Here is a 16441-nt window from a genome sequence, read left to right on the forward strand (position 1 = left end):
AACCAAACATCTCACATCTTCAGTGAGAGCAACACAGCAAAACAAACTTTATAGAGTTTCCAGATTCCTTAGTGCTTGCAGAAATAGTAACACACTTAAATGGAAGCAAAAGTGGGTTTCTGTTAGATCTGCCAAGAAGCTTTTCAGCAGAAAGGACAGGGGCAAAGCCGGTTATTACCCATCCCTGGATGGTTTTTAGAACAGAACAACATGAAGTCAGGAATGAAACACCTGAAGTTGGTCCTGGGAAAAACCAGCTTAGGTGGCCTCCTGAAGTCACTCAGAGGCCTCTGTGACTCACGGATGCTGTGCACACAGAACCAAAGCAAGCAACCCAGCCCAGAAGCCAGCCAGTGAGATATGAAACAAGGCTTCTGTAATCAGAATAGAAAGAAAATGTTCATCGTATTCTAATGGATTAACTGTTAACTTGTATTTTGGGGGAAAAAACTACCAAATTTCTAAAATGGCTTTGAAGAGTCAGGAAATAGAAGTGCTTTGCAATGTGATACTATAAAATCTGAAAACTTCAGGAGGAAGGACTCTGGGTAAAAAGCAAGCAGCTAATGCATAAATGTGTAAAACAGTCACTAGATGCAAATTCATGTGTTTAAGAGGTCAAATGAAAATGTTCACTGTATATTAAAATACGGGATAAAAGTAATTAAACACCTGAAACATAAGAGTATTAGCATGTATTTACCAAGAACTGCAGGCTGGTATCACAGGAGGCACAGGAGAAACAAGAGCCAGGACTCAACAATTCCAGGCACAGCCCAAGAGAAGCTAAAGACACAGCCCCACAATGAGCTTGCAATGCAGATAAAAACACAGCTGTTCAGAAATCAGCAATTCCGTTTACAACGTACTGATGATACACACCCACTCCTCAGACCTGCACTACACAGCATGCTGTAATGCCAACCAGTCACCATCACCAGGAGAGCAAAGTGCAAGGCAGCCCTTTGTACAGGAGCAATAAGGGGGTTCACAAAGCACAGCTCACTAAGGAGGACACCCAATGTTCTGCACACTGTGCCTTCATCACACATCCCCACATTCAAAACTGAAGTTTAGCTGCCCTGCACAGCTCACTTTAGCTTTCATCTGCAGCCACAGGGGAAAACACTACACGAAGTTTAAGGGGATGAGAGAGCCTGAAATTCTTAATGTGTTCACATTATGAATGATTAGAATTACTGCAGTGCCACATTTCTTTCTGCGTTTCTCAGCTCCATGTGAACTTTGTGATAAAGCTGAAAACAATTAAATTTATAATTCTGAACACTTATCAGGCAGATGCATTCACTTCCCAAGTGCCAGGATGGTAAGAGACAGCTGTTCAGCCAGCAGAGAATGCAGGGATGGGAGAGGATGGAAACCGAAGCCAAGAAGGTAGATTACATGACAAGTAATTAAAAGTCCCCTAATCATTTCTTATGGCAAAGGAATACAAACAAAAAATCCTTCTCTGTTGGGAAGGCAGTTCCTAATGGCAGAGTCCTAGGAACTATAGTTTACATGAGGCAGGAGGGTATGGTAATAACTAAGCTCATTTCCTTTCAAAGGTGAATTACAGTTCAGAACACAAACAAACACGCTCTTTACTTCAGCAGCGGGAAAAGATGGGGGCACAAGGAAGTCCCATTTCAGCATAATGCACAGTTTGTTTTTTTGTTATTTTATACTCCAAAGAGTATAAATAAAGAGCCCGCCAAAAACAACACACAGGATATGAGATCTATCAGAACTCCATGGCGAAGGGAATTGGGTTGTGTGCCATTTGCAAAAATAAAAGTGACCTCAGAGAATCTATTTTCTTCTTTAATAAAAGAAATAAATAAACCAAAGACCTCCACCACCAGACTCTGTACAGAATACGGATTTGCCCGCACGATAACACAACTCAGATAAAAAACTAAAACCATTTTCTAGCTTCACACATTACACCCAATATTGTTCCTTCTTGCCTCCCACGCTATCCTACAACCCAAAGGACCAACAGAACTCTCCTCCTACAAACCCCTCTTCACCCAAATTCCAACTTACGCTTTCATACTCCCCAATTTCTATAAAATCTCCCTGCCAAATACACGAAGATCACAGCATAGAGAGAGATCAAACTTTTTCTTGCCTTGTCTTTATACCTTCCTCACAGCTGCAAAGCTCATCCCCTCACTCCCTCACACATCTGAAGACAACAGATTTTCACCAGATTAAGTTCTGTAACCTTCAGCTTCCCCAGTGTTCAGTAACACTGCACTTTAAAACAGAACTGCATTATGTTTCCTGCAACGTTGTCTTCAGCACTTAAACAAGAACCACTAAAGTTCTGAAGTTTGGTAGCAACAGTGAGGTTATACAAAGAGAGTCCAGAAAAAAGATACTCTTTCACCTAAGGGCAGTTCCTGCTCTGAGAAGCACTACTGTAACACACAGCTTCCCCCTAAGGAATAGCAGCAAATTTAAGAATGTATGTTTAAAGCATTTAAAACACCAGTTGATTCTTCCTCTCCTCCTCAACCCCCGTATAAATTGGATGCTCTATCACAGAATTTTACCTTTTTATTCTGGATCTATTGAGGATTATTATTATTTTTTTTTTAATTTAATCCTACTTCAATAACTAGCATAGGCTTCAAGCTCACATAAAACAGTCACTTGAACAAAATCACCACGTTGAAAAGATGCCAAGAGCTAATTGTTCATGTAGCCCTTATGTATTATCTGTGGTAAGCACTACAGAAACAAAACACTGCTAAAAATCTGACAGCACAGTAGGGAGAAGACAGATCAGTATCACACCATAACACGATGGAAGGTGCAGCAATGACAGCAGAGCAGCAAGGTCCTAGGCTGCAGCGAGTGCGGACTTGCTCAAATGCAGCAGCTGTGGGCACAGAAATAAAGGAAAGAAGCTGCTTACCTTTGGAAGGCCCCAGGTACAGAGAGATCTCCAATAAGACCCCCTTGCCTCCATTGTCAACCCTTAAATAAGGTCTGGGAAGGGCTGCATCCTGATTCCACCCCTTCCAGTCACTCAGATGCACTGCACACACCTGAGCTCTCCTGGGTTGGCCCTGCCTTCCCCCCAGGTGCTTAATCACTGCTTCAAGCTGTGACTTAGCATTTCCACTAAGACATGCAGAAAGAAGAGGCAATAATTTTGATTGCACGTCACAAAGCTGTTGCAAAACCTGAAGTACGATAATCCTGAGAACTGATGAACGTGTCAATAGGAGTTTTATATGCCTAAATCTGAAATCACCGAGGCTATCAATAAAGTTTAATCAGTTTAGTGAAGTCCAAAAGGTGAGATGCCTCACCAACACTGAGAACTAGAAGGCTTCTTCAGCAGAGGAAGATTTAAATGGCCATTGTACACTGCATGTGGTCAGTACAACTTCACCATAGAAAACAAAGAGTGAAAACACATACAGCAGAACAAAAATGATCAGAAAGTAAAGTGAATTCAGGATCTTTGTTATAACAACTTGTTATGGCAAAGAATAACAGCTTTATTATCAAGAATCTATTTCACTCTCCGGAAACAGCACCACAGTAGGGACTTAAGAATATTTCTGTTCTTGGCCCTGATAGAGACAAAATGTAAGGCTTTGGTCAGATCATTACACCTTCCCCTACATATAACACCAGCACTTCACAAAGAAATCATTTATAGCTATTGTGGATTACTACTGGAATAAATAAATGTAGCTAGGCTACAAGGCAATTGCTAAAACTGCTGCTTTGAAGGTACAATTCCATTATGGACTACTCAGGTAAGTTTTGCCTTATTTTAGAAAACATAATTGATCACACCCCAATTTTTTCCTTTATAAACTATGAAATTATTCACATTGTCCTTTCTTCATACTGTTAATATGATATGATACCATAAATATTTAGCTGTACTAAAACAGAAGGTAAGTAAAAAAAACAGAAGGATGGTAAGCTTAAGAAAAGAGGCCTTATCTTAACGCAGTGCTTATAAAATCACTTCCTAACCCAGTATTACCTTATTTTTTTTGTATCAGCATTCACTTATGATCCCAAAAAGCTAGCTGATGATATAATGCAAGCTCCTCCTCGATGTAAATAAATTTAATGGGCAAAGAAATACTTGCTCTAAATTATTTTTCCCTGCACACATTTGATGAAATTGATTCAGGTACTTTGTGTCACCCAAGTGGACATTATCACAGAAAAACATACACAGTATCATTAACATGGTAGAGAATTCTGAATACCAAAGGGGATGGACAGAAGTGAAAAAATAACCAGTAGTACCTGTTAGCTTAATTTTGGACAACCGTGCCAGAATTCCTGGCAAATCATCCAGCCGTAGCTTCATTTCTCTCCATTGCCTTTCTTCTTTGGATTCTGCTGTTAGTGGGGTGGCTGGGTCTCCAATTTCTGCAGCTGACTTAATTTCTCTTAACTCAGACAAAGGTTGATGAACAGGTGAAACTGACGTCATCTTGTGTATAACCTTTCTTTCTTGATCCAACTGACTCTCATGGAATGGAGACACAACTGAATCTGACTTCGGTTTCGCTCGCTGGCTGAGGTCTTTGTTGTACTGTGTTACATACTAGACAGTGATAAATTTTAACATGATTAATTAAGAAGATATTTTTGTCAACTTCACTTTGTTATCATCACCAATATTACTGCTACGCTACTCTTCTTAATGATAATTACTTCCTATGATGACATGACTGAGTTAGCCTGAATTTCACACCGATTTTGTGGACAAGAAAAGTTTCTTAGATTGGATAACATACAAAAAAGGCATCTTTTCATTTCACAATTATCTCAATGACATTTACTTAATCTTGAAGAACTGCTTCTAAACAAACTCCCTTTTTCCTTCTACTTTCAACAGCAAATTTTTCTTAATGCATTTTTAAAACCATCAGAGATTTATGAATGATTAATTCAGGCATATGCAAAGAGGTACACGTAGGTTTGTAATAACTTCAGCCCCTCAAAATAACTACTCGACTTTCTACATCTTTATAAGAAATGAATGATCATCTTAACAGAATTTTAACAAATAAGAAATTAATTCAATTTCCTGTTCTCCAGCAGGAGATGAGTACCACACTCCACAGGCACAAAAGTCCCCTGTCAGGAGAGGATATGGGGCAACGCACAGCATTATCCCCACTGCAGCAGGCCTTCTCCAACTTCAGATTTTACAGACCTCAACTGCTTAGCCCTTCAATGCAGAAAAGGAGATGCTTGGACTTGCCTGATCTAGCCAGATATGAGAAATATATTTTTTTTTCCTAAACCACTCTCCAGTATTAACTCATTGCATAAGACAAAACTTAATATAAGCCAGCAGTGTGCCCTTGCAGCTCAGAAAGCAAACGGTATCCTGGGCTCCATCAGAAGAGGGGTGGCCAGCAGGGACAGGGAGGTGATTGTTCTTCTCTGCTCAGCCCTCTTGAGGCCCCAGCTGGAGTACTGTGTCCAGGTCTGGGGCCCCCAATACAGGAAAGACAAGGAGCTGTTGGAGAAGGTCTACAGGGGGGCCACAAAGATGATCAGAGGGCTGGAGCACCTCCCCTACGAGGACAGGCTGAGGGAGCTGGGCTTGTTCAGCCTGGAGAAGAGAAAGCTACGGGGTGAACTCATTGCAGCCTTCCAGGACCTAAAGGGAGCCTACAAACAGGAGGGGAGTCAACTCTTTGAAAGAGTAGATAACAGCAGGACAAGGGAAAATGGTTTTAAGTTGAAGGAGGGAAGATTTAGGTTGGATATCAGGCGTAAAATCTTCACAGAGAGAGTGGTGAGGTGCTGCAACAGGCTGCCCAGAGAGGCTGTGGATCCCCATCCGTGGTGGAGGCATTCACGGCCAGGTTGGATGGGGAGCTGGGCAGCCTGGTATTAAATGTGGAGGTTGGTGGCCCTGCATGTGGCAGAGGGTGAGGAGACTGATGATCCTTGAGGTTCCTTCTGACCCAAGCCATTCTATGATCCTATGATACTTAAAGAATAAGAAATATAGGATAAACACACTCCATGACTTACCATTCGTCTGAGAAAGTTAAAGTACTGAAATGTAATCAGTCTGTCATTAGGCGCTCGGTACAGGTGCACAAACTGGCATGGGACTTGCCGGATTCCTGTTTTCTTCAAGTGCCAGACAAATATTCCTATCGAAAGGAATGAAGAGAACGGTAGGTTTCAGTTCCTCCTCTTACCTGCAACTCAGCTTGCAGCGTGTCACCTGAGGGGACACTGCCACAAGAAATGGGAACCAGGCCACTGAGACAGGAAAGACAAATATGAGGAGACCCGATGGGTGAGCTAAAAGCACAGGGCACGGGGCTTTACTTCCAAGTTTACCCACCCCGCACCGACACGCACTGCTAAACTTGTCTTCTTCCTCCTGCACTCCACAACCACCTCAAATACGTGCAGTGTTCAAAGAAAGCAGCGGGCACAAGGCAGGACCCTGACACCAAGACCAGTGCCCTGTACGTTAGTAGCCTGCGTTTAGCTTCAGAGATGAGAAGGGGTCACACAGGAACGCTACTAAATGGCGCGACCCCGAAGGGCAGAATCAGCCCCGGCCGCTCCGCACTGAGACACCTCACAGGAGCCGGGATAGCCGGGGAGCACACACCGACCAACTGCCCCCGGATCTACCACATCACCGGCCCAGCTTTGCCCTCCCCGAGGTACCTGCCAGCGCCTGGGGCGGGCTGCAGCAGCGGGCAGCACTCATGACCGCGCCGCTGCTCCCGCCGCCCTCTCCTCTCACCGCCTGGGCGCCGCCATGTTGCCCGCTCTGACCTCTAAATGACTTCCGGGTCGGCACTTCCGGTGGGGGGAGGATCGTGTTATACGTGGAAAAAGAAAGCAGAGTGAGGTGCACTAAAAATAAAGGTGAATCGCAGCTGGGCTGCTGAGCACATTCTGTTCGCAACATCACGCGAGTGTTTAAAACGAACAACCAAAACACGCTGGTATTTAGCTGCTGAAGACATTTTGGGAAGTTGAAATCAGCTGTGTGTTGCAGGAGGTCACGTTTCAGGTCGTGTTTTAGGGGCTGATGCTTCCCAGTGCAGTCTGCCTTCCTTTGCAGCAGAGCTGCTCCTTGCTGGATCCGCCAAGCAGACTCAGCTTGCTGACCTCAAGAGGAAAACACACTCACTTTGCTGTTTGAGCCCACCCAGGGCAGGAGTGACAGGCTGAAAGCTGGTGCAAGGCACTGCGGAAGCATCCTCTGCTGCAGTCTGACCAGAAAGGGAGGAGAACAGCTCGGACTGCTCAAGCTGTAAAGCATAATCACACCCCCAGACAGCTTTAAAATGTTTTCTCTTAAGAGTTCAAGCTCAGGGGATGTGGGCTATAAGTCACTGAAATGTTTAAGAAAATGGTTCTCAATATTTTAACATGGAAATCTGCCTCAGAACTGTCTTCCCCCCAGGCTTTCATTTCTTTATAGTGCTTAAATTCATGCAAAAGTCATCTTAAATCATTATTAGGAAGATAAAATGAAAACACTCACTCTAATTCACCAAGAATATCCTACTTGGAAGCATTTATTTCCACTTCTAATCTATTTGGGGAGCTGGGGAGAAATTAGGACTTCACATTTCTTACAATTAATATCCTGTTTTACTCTGAGTTCTCATCACTCAGCATATATCACTTCGCAGCTCCTGTTTGCATCTCAAGTTTTTGTAACTTTCAGAGATTTGGTCTCAAGTTAAATTTACACCTGCGGAAATAAAATAAGCACCACGTAGCAAACACACACAATGGCTACATAGAGGGCTGGGATGGCTGGTTGGTTTTGGGGCAGTTCGGGTCACAGAGGAAAAGGTTGAAGTAGGCAAGGGTTCTGTGTCAGGGCTGAGATTTAAGGTTTAATGATTTTCATTGCCTTTCACTTGGGCAATAAATTGCACCCCTGTAGAGAAGGGGTAAAACACTACTTTCCTAATTAAGGAGAATGTTATCCGTGGGCCTCAAGGCAGAGAAATACCTCCTTATGAAACGATAACGATGATTTAAGGAACTCTGAATGTCACATACCCGTTTGGGTTTAACCACTAAAGCTAATCGTAGGGAAAAAAAAATAAAAAGATTTTTAGTGAACACAAGTATCCAAATGCCAGAGTTGTATTTCAGCCTAAAGACTCTGCACAAGCTTTGGGGCTTGTTAGCAAGAGTTTGGGTCTTAAATTCTGCAGTCTGCCTCCACGAAATACTGAATGCTCCAGAAAGCACCAGGCACTCTGACTGGTCGTTAGAAAGCACAAACGGCCCTTCCAGCATCCGTACTGGGCTCACTTTGTCCCACAGTCTCATCCCCCAGTAGCAGTGCTGCAGGATGACCGGAAGGCTGCAGGAGGAGAACCTGCCTCGTCTCAGTGCTCCAGGGCCAGCTCTGTTTGATGCAGTGATTCCTGAGGCGTCTCTGACTGTTTTTTTGTCTACTTGCTAAGATTGCTTGGAATCTACTGCTGCTTCTACGAGGTTATAAAATAAACACTGCACCTACAAGTCCGTTTTCGGGGTGATGCACGGGGTGTTTAACCACGCGACTCCCATTAATGTTAATTACGGAGCACATATTAACAGCATTATACGATCCTTTTTCCTATTAGCACTATCATAAATCTGATTGGTGGGGCTTAATTAGATCTCAGCAGAAAAATGCAATAGTTTGATATACAAAAGGGCAAATTCATGGAGACAGCGTACTATTATTATACCCTAATCTCCAAATCTTTCCTTCTCTTACTCATAACACCAACAAGGCTTCTTGTGAGATTGATTTGTTGTCAGAAATTGATTTAAGGACCAACTGTAAAAATATTATATTTTCCTTGCTTCATAGAATGCAGCATTGATGTTAAAGCTCCACAGAGACTCGATGTACTTTCAGATAGGGAACTTTAAAAGCCAAGTGCAAAATAAATAAGATGGCATCCTGCTGTTATTGTGGTAACCTTTACAGATCATTTCAGAGCTGTGGCTGTTGTGGAGTTCAGTAATGCACCACGTGGGAAGCTGTAGCTTAGTGCAATTCTATCCCCATGAGCTTGAGCCCCACTGAAGCTTTTTTTGGGTCCAGTTGCAGTATATAACATAAGAAATGGTATACAAAGCAAACAGCACTAAAATATATCAGGAACACAGAAATAAAGGATAAGAAGAACTCATGCAATGCTAAAGGCCAATCCCAGTGCTTTGGTGTAGCTGAAGCTTCCAAGAGCAAATGAAAGAGTCGTCCTGGTAGATGAGGGCTCAGTAGTCTTTCCTAACAGGTGTGCCAGACCGGTTTCTTTCCCAAAGTAGAGTTCAAATATACCATTTGTATAGTTCAGAACTGCTGCCTCTTCCCAGCTGTCCAAGGCGGCCTCGTGCTGACCCTGTGGTATGCTGATTTTGGCAAGCCCTGAGTAGCCTGCTCACCACCTGCAATGGACTATGAGCTGTAATAGCTTCCTCTAAGGAAAAAACTTCCAGCCTTTCCTTAGGTAGAGTTTTGTTGAGTGGTGTAAATTCAGCTGTGATTCAATTTGGAGTTGACATTGAGTCTGGTGCAAATGAGTGGGTAGTGGGAAGTAAGCAGCAAGGTGAATGGAAATGAACTGTGCTGAGGGAATTACTCCTTAAAACACAGTGAGACCTACAGAACATTGAGTAGTTCCATTGGAAGGGGCCTGCAAAGATCGTCCGGCTGCCCGAACTCCTCAGGCTAACCAAAATTAAAGTATATTATTAAGATAATAATCCAAAAGGGAATGGGAACAGGGATGGGGATCATCGCCCCTGCCCAAAGCAAGGGGGTTGAAACTAGATGATCTTTGAGGTTCTTTTCAACCCAGGCCATTATATGATTCTATCTATCTATTATATGATCAGCCACCTCCTTAGGAAGCCTGGTCCAGTGTCTGACCACCCTCACAATAAAGAACTTCTTCCTAACATCCAGTCTGACTTTCCCTCGTGTTTCTTCATTGACTACTGCAGCAAAAACAAGCCACGTGTTCACACAGGAGCTGCACGGAGCCCTGCAATCCCCCATTGTGTCAGCCATCCCTTCTTAACTCACCCAAACATTGCTGCTTCTGACAAGCAGTGATACCCCTTATCCCTTAAAAGTTCTCAGCCAGCATCAACAATGGATTTTTCCAGCAACTCTTTGCCCGGAAAATGACACTCTGAAGAAAAGAACCTGTGTCCTGTGCTCTTTCAGCTGAGAATTGCAGCCTGAATATCTCAAGACCCTGTTTCTTTTCTTTTCCTTTTTTTCCCATACCTCCTTTCAGAGGTCTTTTTTTTCCCTGGAAAATCTATGTGAAATTCCCAAGCTGCCCACGACTCAGAAGATCTAATAAAAATAAGATTTATTAAGAGCAGAGGGAGGAAATCAGATTAAAACTAAAGAAACAGCTTGCATAACTGATCTCTTATACTCAGCAAATGCTCAGGAAGTGCTCAGTGCACACATTAACTGTTTTGTGGAAGCCCTTTCCAGCCTGACAGCCAAATGGAGCAGGCACACAGTCTACAGAGTGCGTTCCCTTTGCAGACATGGCCATCAGCTGCACAAAGCCCACCAGCACGTTCTTGCAGCTTTTCAGCCCCAAATGCTTTTGCCACCTCACAATTCCCTCATCCTTGTAGCCATGCAGGAGGGGCAGCTCCTGGCCACGGGTCCCATGTATGCTATGTGCAAAGCACCAGGACTCCCAGCCCCACAGCTCTATGTTCTCATCACAACCAGTGTCTCTGCTTCTGCCTACCACCAGCTCTTGTTGTGAGCGATGCAGTGCTGTGGCTCATCAGTGTATGCTCTGAGATGTTCGGGATTTCTGCCTCTCATCCATCTGCCCATCATTCTTTTCTTCTCACACCGAGCCATGCTTTGCTCTCCCATTCATCCCATTACACTACAGCTTCTACTTTGGCAAGGTTTAGACCTCTGCCTGCAGCACCCACGTTGCAAGACTCTGTTTCTGACTCATTTTTTTCTCCTGGCAGCATTTTTGCCCAGGTAGGCAGCACTCTGGCAGCAATGCTCGTGTTCAGGGACACAGCAGCACCTATCTGCCTGCCATCCCGCTGTGGAGGCTGGATGAGTGTCAGGAAACAGCTTCAGCTTCCTCCTCATTCCAAACGATGCCCAAACAGTCCTAATTCAGTCACAGTGGGCTGCAGCTCCTGGAAGCAGTTCTTATGATTTACTGTTCTCGTTTGGTTGCTTTTGCATCTGTTCCTCAAAATAAGATTTTTGCACTGATGGGCTCCACCAGCCCCATTAACCAGGCATCTCCCTACTTATCCACTGTCAAGCCCAAGCAGCACATCTTTCACTTCTGCTCCCACTGGTGTAAATTCTCCACTTATGGTTTTTTACTCCTCCTGGAAAACATCTCACTTAGATGGGCTGCTACTTCACTATAATCTTCATAGCTTTTTTGGCTATTTTTCCTGTTCTCTCTCCAAAATGAGAGGGAGCAAATGGATTTCATTTTACATCTCAGCACGCACCCCATCCTCTACTGCTTCTTGGATGCAGTCTTGCTCCACGTTTGTTGCCACCTTACCCAGATGAGGAGGGATGCTTGGGCCTGGAGATTCAGGAGATGGCCACCATGAGACGAGCTTTGTTTTGCAAAATGTTCCATGCTGTAGCAGCAGCTGTGAACCCTTTTTTCTACACCTGCAGGAGCCTGCATGGCCAACTCTTCCTCACTCCACAGCAGAACAGCATGGTTGTCCTAAAACACCTTTGCCTAAACCTTCCCAGCAGTGTGAGTCCTGCAGGTATCTGCCATTCCCAAGGTAGGGAGGGACGATTTGTGCTGTCTGAATTACTGCCCAACCCAGCGTGTGAGAAAGCAGCAAAACCATGCCAGGATATTTACACATTATGTTTCATAATTATATGTCATTTGTGGATTCTGGACTTTTAAATAAACTCAGCCAAACTTCAGCTGGGATTTCTGCACATCTTTATGTTCTATCTAAAAACTTAAGCCCTGATCCAGCTTTTACTGATATCAATCAATAAATGCTTCTGATGACATTAAACAAAAGCTGGATTAGATCCACTTGCTAACACTCAAGCATCCCTAACAAACTGCCTGCTGCATCACTGGGGCTGAAGCTCCACTGCATCTCATGCCTGCCCACACTGGGGTTTTAGCATTTTGTGGAACGTGTCTATAGCTTGAACACTGGTAACATCAGCACAGCTTGCTCAGTACCTCGTGTTACTTGGCTCACCGACTTCACAGCTTTCCAGCAAATTTCCCGTTCTGCATGACTTCCTTCTTCCCTGTACTATTCCAAGCCTTTATGTAAGAAGCATTGCAAGCCACTTAACACTAGTTTGTTTGGACAGTTGTTCTGTAGCAGAATTTGTTGGATTCAGCAAAAATGCCTTCTGCTGTCATAGCAGCACCAAATACATAAGTGCAAATGACTGACTTGCAAGGGTAACAGCACTCCCGAGCCTTGTAATTATGCTATTATATAATTGATCTGGGGATTTCATAAATTATTCTTTTTATAGTTTCTGAGAACACCCAACGTCAGGTTAGGGAGAGGTTTAATGGTGGCAGAAAGGTACCCGATGGCTGTGTGTCTGACTGGAAGGGCTTTCTGCCCACCTCAAACCAGCACAGAAAATCACAGTCTTGGCAGTGGATGCACTGGCGCTGAGGGCAGCAGTGTTTCCTCACAGGGATTCTCCTCCATACCCCTCAATGTCAGCACGGCCCTGTTGCACCCACCAGGTGCTGGGCCAGGTGAGTCTCTCCCAGGAGCAGCGTGAGAAACTCCAGCATTTCCCCTCACTGTGGTATTTTTTTATTATTATTTTTTAAAATTTGTGCACAAATGGGTTTAGTTTCTAAGGACATCATGTCACGTATGAGAACCACACCATGAGAAGCTGGGGATACAAAAAGGCCTTCAGCCCTGCTGCTCCCAGACACGGCCTGAAACTTTCTTAGCATTTTGGGACACTCAGTGACCAAGAGAAACGATTGCCTTGCATGTGTCTCCATCTTTAAATCACAAAACGCAGCCAAGACTCAGCAAAACTCTTCTTTAGAGAAATACCATGTGTCCTATTGACTGCAAACACCACAAGACAAACCACGTCCAGAGAAACCTCCTAAAGCTAAACAAAACAAAGGAGAGCGAGAGCAACAGGATGTCTTGATTACAGAAAAGCAGAGCACCCATTCTCCTTATTTATGGACAAGATGCTCAGGGACTCAGAGTCGCTATAAATCATGCAGCCAAGCAGATATTTTTCTGAAGCTCTCACATCCCAGACCAACTAACCATGTTCACATTAGCTCAGCAGCTGACAACCATAGCAAAGAACTTGCAGGAAGGATAACATTTATGAACATATCAAAATGATTCATAATGGGCTATTAAAAATAGCAAGAGATGAAAGAGACAGCCTACAGATAAGCCATTTTGAGATCCTCAGTAATTCAGAACGCTGTTTTAAAAAGTCAAGTTTTAGCTATCACAGAGCCATCCCTGCTGCTCAGTAGATAACAAGGTGGGCTGTTCCTGTTGTGGTAAGGGCTCTCCTCCACCTAGGGCTCTTTATTTCATTCTGGCAGCTATCACACAGATACTGAAAAAAGCTGTGCATAACTCACACCCACCTTCCATCTCTTGTGCTCCGTCATGCAACCATCCAAGCTCACACCACATTCTGCCTCTTCTGTGGGCTGGCTCCGCTCAGCACAAACATATTCTAAGGGTTAAATTTGGCAGCAGAGGGTAGCTGGTCAAGTACACTGCATGTGTACCCCCTGGGCAGTTTTCAGAGTCTGTCAGGCACTTGTTAACACACTAACCCATTCATTTTTTGATGAATTTGTGGCGTGTTGGACGTGAGCCAGAGGCTGAGCTGGGAACAATATTTATTTATATCTACACACAATAATTCACGTCTGCCCAAATCATGGACTTTCCCTAATCTGCTGTATTTCAAAACATTTGCAGCTCTCTCAAACGATTAGCATTGGCTTCGCTTGGCCCGATCCAGTGGAAAGAAATGTAAGACAGTGAGTGCAGCTGAATGCTTTGATTCACTGATAGAGGCTGACGTTCTGTCCCCGGCTGCTCTACCAGTCTGTAATTTAAAGATTCTTCTGAGGTGTAAAGAGCCGTGTTTTGTGCCATGACAAGTAATATTGGACATCCAGTCCTTGTTCTATGAGAGAAGCCCTGCCAAAGTGCAGCCTGAACAGAAGGATGAGAGGTTTGTATGCCACTGAAGCAAAGAAGGAGCCTGTAAAAGTTGCTTCTTGAGAGCTATATCCCCAAAATGAATTACTATCTGCAATTGGGAAGGAGGGAGCTGATGCAGCCTGCACCATCAACTTGATGGATCACAAAGCTTTCATAGCACAGGATTCCAGCCACTGTGCTCCTCTCTAGCAAATATAAACCACAATGTTTGGGCTGAGAAGAACTGCACAGCAGTGTATGGAGCTACTGAAGGTAAAAAAAAAAAGGCCCTGCATACGTGTAAAAGGAAAAAGAAAAAAAGAAACGTAAAGATTCAGAGCTTTGTTGTTCAGGCTTGCAAATTATTTCAGGAAAAAATGCAGCCTAGGTGCAAACAGGTTTAGTGTCCACTGTAAATAGAATGAGACAAATGTGCTGGAACCCAAACTGCATTTGCATATGACCCGAATAGGGTGATGTCTCTGGATGGAGACACTGCTGACTGTAACAGGAGGAACAGCTTCTGAAACACATATACCTTTCAGAAGATCAGTGGCATGGAGGCTAGCATATAAGGAGGGAAATAAAGCACAAATTGGAGATGAGACTTGCTGAGATTCACCCAAAATACCGTGAAAAATCCTGTGTTCTCTCCAATAAACTATAATATCCTGGGTTTAAGGGCAAATAATCAGAGGGTCTCCCTGTCTGCAGCTCTGAGAGGGAGATGTGGGTACAGCCACACCTCAGGGTGCCAGCAGGCAGTAAGAGCTGAAGCAACACAAGAGGGTTTTATAAAGGCAGATCTGTATTTTTTACTGGTCTGTATGGGGATGGAGTCGAATCACCCTGGCCAGCCTCCCTTATTCACCAGTCCTACATTCGTTTGTCAAGGCACTGTTTGTTTTCAAAACAGCCAACATGACTTATTTATATGTGGTGGTAGCCTGGTCTTTTTGGTCACACATTCACCTTCGGGAGACCTTTGTAATTTTCCGTGCAGTCTGAACAGTTCATCTTTGGTAATTCCAAACCAATTCTTCCTTATGGCTGCAAAAATGAGTGTAGTCTAAGTCTGATATTTTATACCTGAGGAAACTTGAAGGGGTTGCATCATTAACAGCAACTTTATCTGACCTGAATTTGTCTACTGCATAGTTTAAGTCCCTTAGGGGACCTTCATTACTACGGCATTTAGGAAGCTTTTGGAGTTTTTAAAATCCTTATAAATGTTCTTTTCAGAACTAAACTATAAATTCAGCTTTTCATCATAAACTTTTTCCCTCCCTAAATAAAAAACTCTCAATTTATTTCACTCTATTTCATGACAGTGTTTTAAAACAGAACTTAATGCTCGTGAAGTGCTCTGCAAATCAAAGTTTTGTGTATATGGGCTGTATCGAGGAGGGGATGTTCCGACTTTGGCCAAGGCTTTTTTAATTCTCACTCCATATCACTTGAATTAAGTTCCCTACATATGCCAGCCAAGATCCAAATCAGATGGCACTAGGTGCTATATATATAGCATAAGGCACAGTCCAGATCATTGATACCTGAATTGAAGAGGGAGGGAAGCATTGCTAATCACTGCTCTACAGGTGGTGACAGCTGTATCCCTAAGAAACTGAAGTGATGCTTATCCCCATTAGGAACAGGGCAGCCCCTCACCTCCACAGTGAGGGAACAGAAGGTGTTTCAAGGGGACAGAAGGGGCCCAAAAGGTCTCAAAGAAGAAAATAGAAAAGCAGACATACCCCAGCACCAAGGAAGGTCCCAGAGACTGCATCTCTGCACTGATGCAGCTTTGTCCTGCTGCTAGGTGCACTCAGCAGGGCACCTGGAAAGGAGCACAAGTCAGGTGGGGCAGGAGGAGAAGCCTCTCTCATTTTTGCTCTAAGGAGTTAAAACTCAGCTCTTTTTCTTTCTTCACCTCCATCCTTTACATACACTTGAAATTGTTTCTAGACACCACAAATAGAAGCAACTCAGCCAGGCATGCAGACTTTGGTACTGTATTAAATAACGCTGATAGTAACTGATTATTTCCCTATGCAACAGCATCAAAGGACACCTCTATTTACATTTTCTACTCTTCAAAGCTCTCAGCTGTAAGCTCTCTTATTGACAGCCTGCCTTCGCAGCACACTTTGCTGCCAACCTGGTGCCCATTGCTGTACCCTCCCCCAGGTTTTGCCAA

The 16441-nt window shown here is 43.8% G+C and overlaps 1 protein-coding gene across 1 annotated transcript in view; it reads right to left on the reverse strand.

Moving 5' to 3' along the window:
* The window catches only part of COX10 (cytochrome c oxidase assembly factor heme A:farnesyltransferase COX10), a 94994-nt gene extending 88167 nt beyond the window's left edge, over nt 1-6827 (reverse strand). The window contains exons 1-3 of the mRNA XM_003211410.5: nt 6700-6827; nt 6043-6167; nt 4291-4594 (exon numbers count right to left, since the gene is read on the reverse strand). Of these exons, the coding sequence (XP_003211458.2) occupies nt 4291-4594; nt 6043-6167; nt 6700-6742 (472 nt within the window). The 5' untranslated portion in view covers nt 6743-6827. The remainder of the gene's footprint in view (nt 1-4290; nt 4595-6042; nt 6168-6699) is intronic.
* Nucleotides 6828-16441: the final 9614 nt, after the last annotated feature.

The sequence above is a fragment of the Meleagris gallopavo genome, chromosome 20 (assembly GCF_905368555.1).
Source record: "Meleagris gallopavo chromosome 20, MGAL_WU_HG_1.1, whole genome shotgun sequence".
NCBI classification, from domain to species: Eukaryota; Metazoa; Chordata; class Aves; order Galliformes; family Phasianidae; genus Meleagris; species Meleagris gallopavo.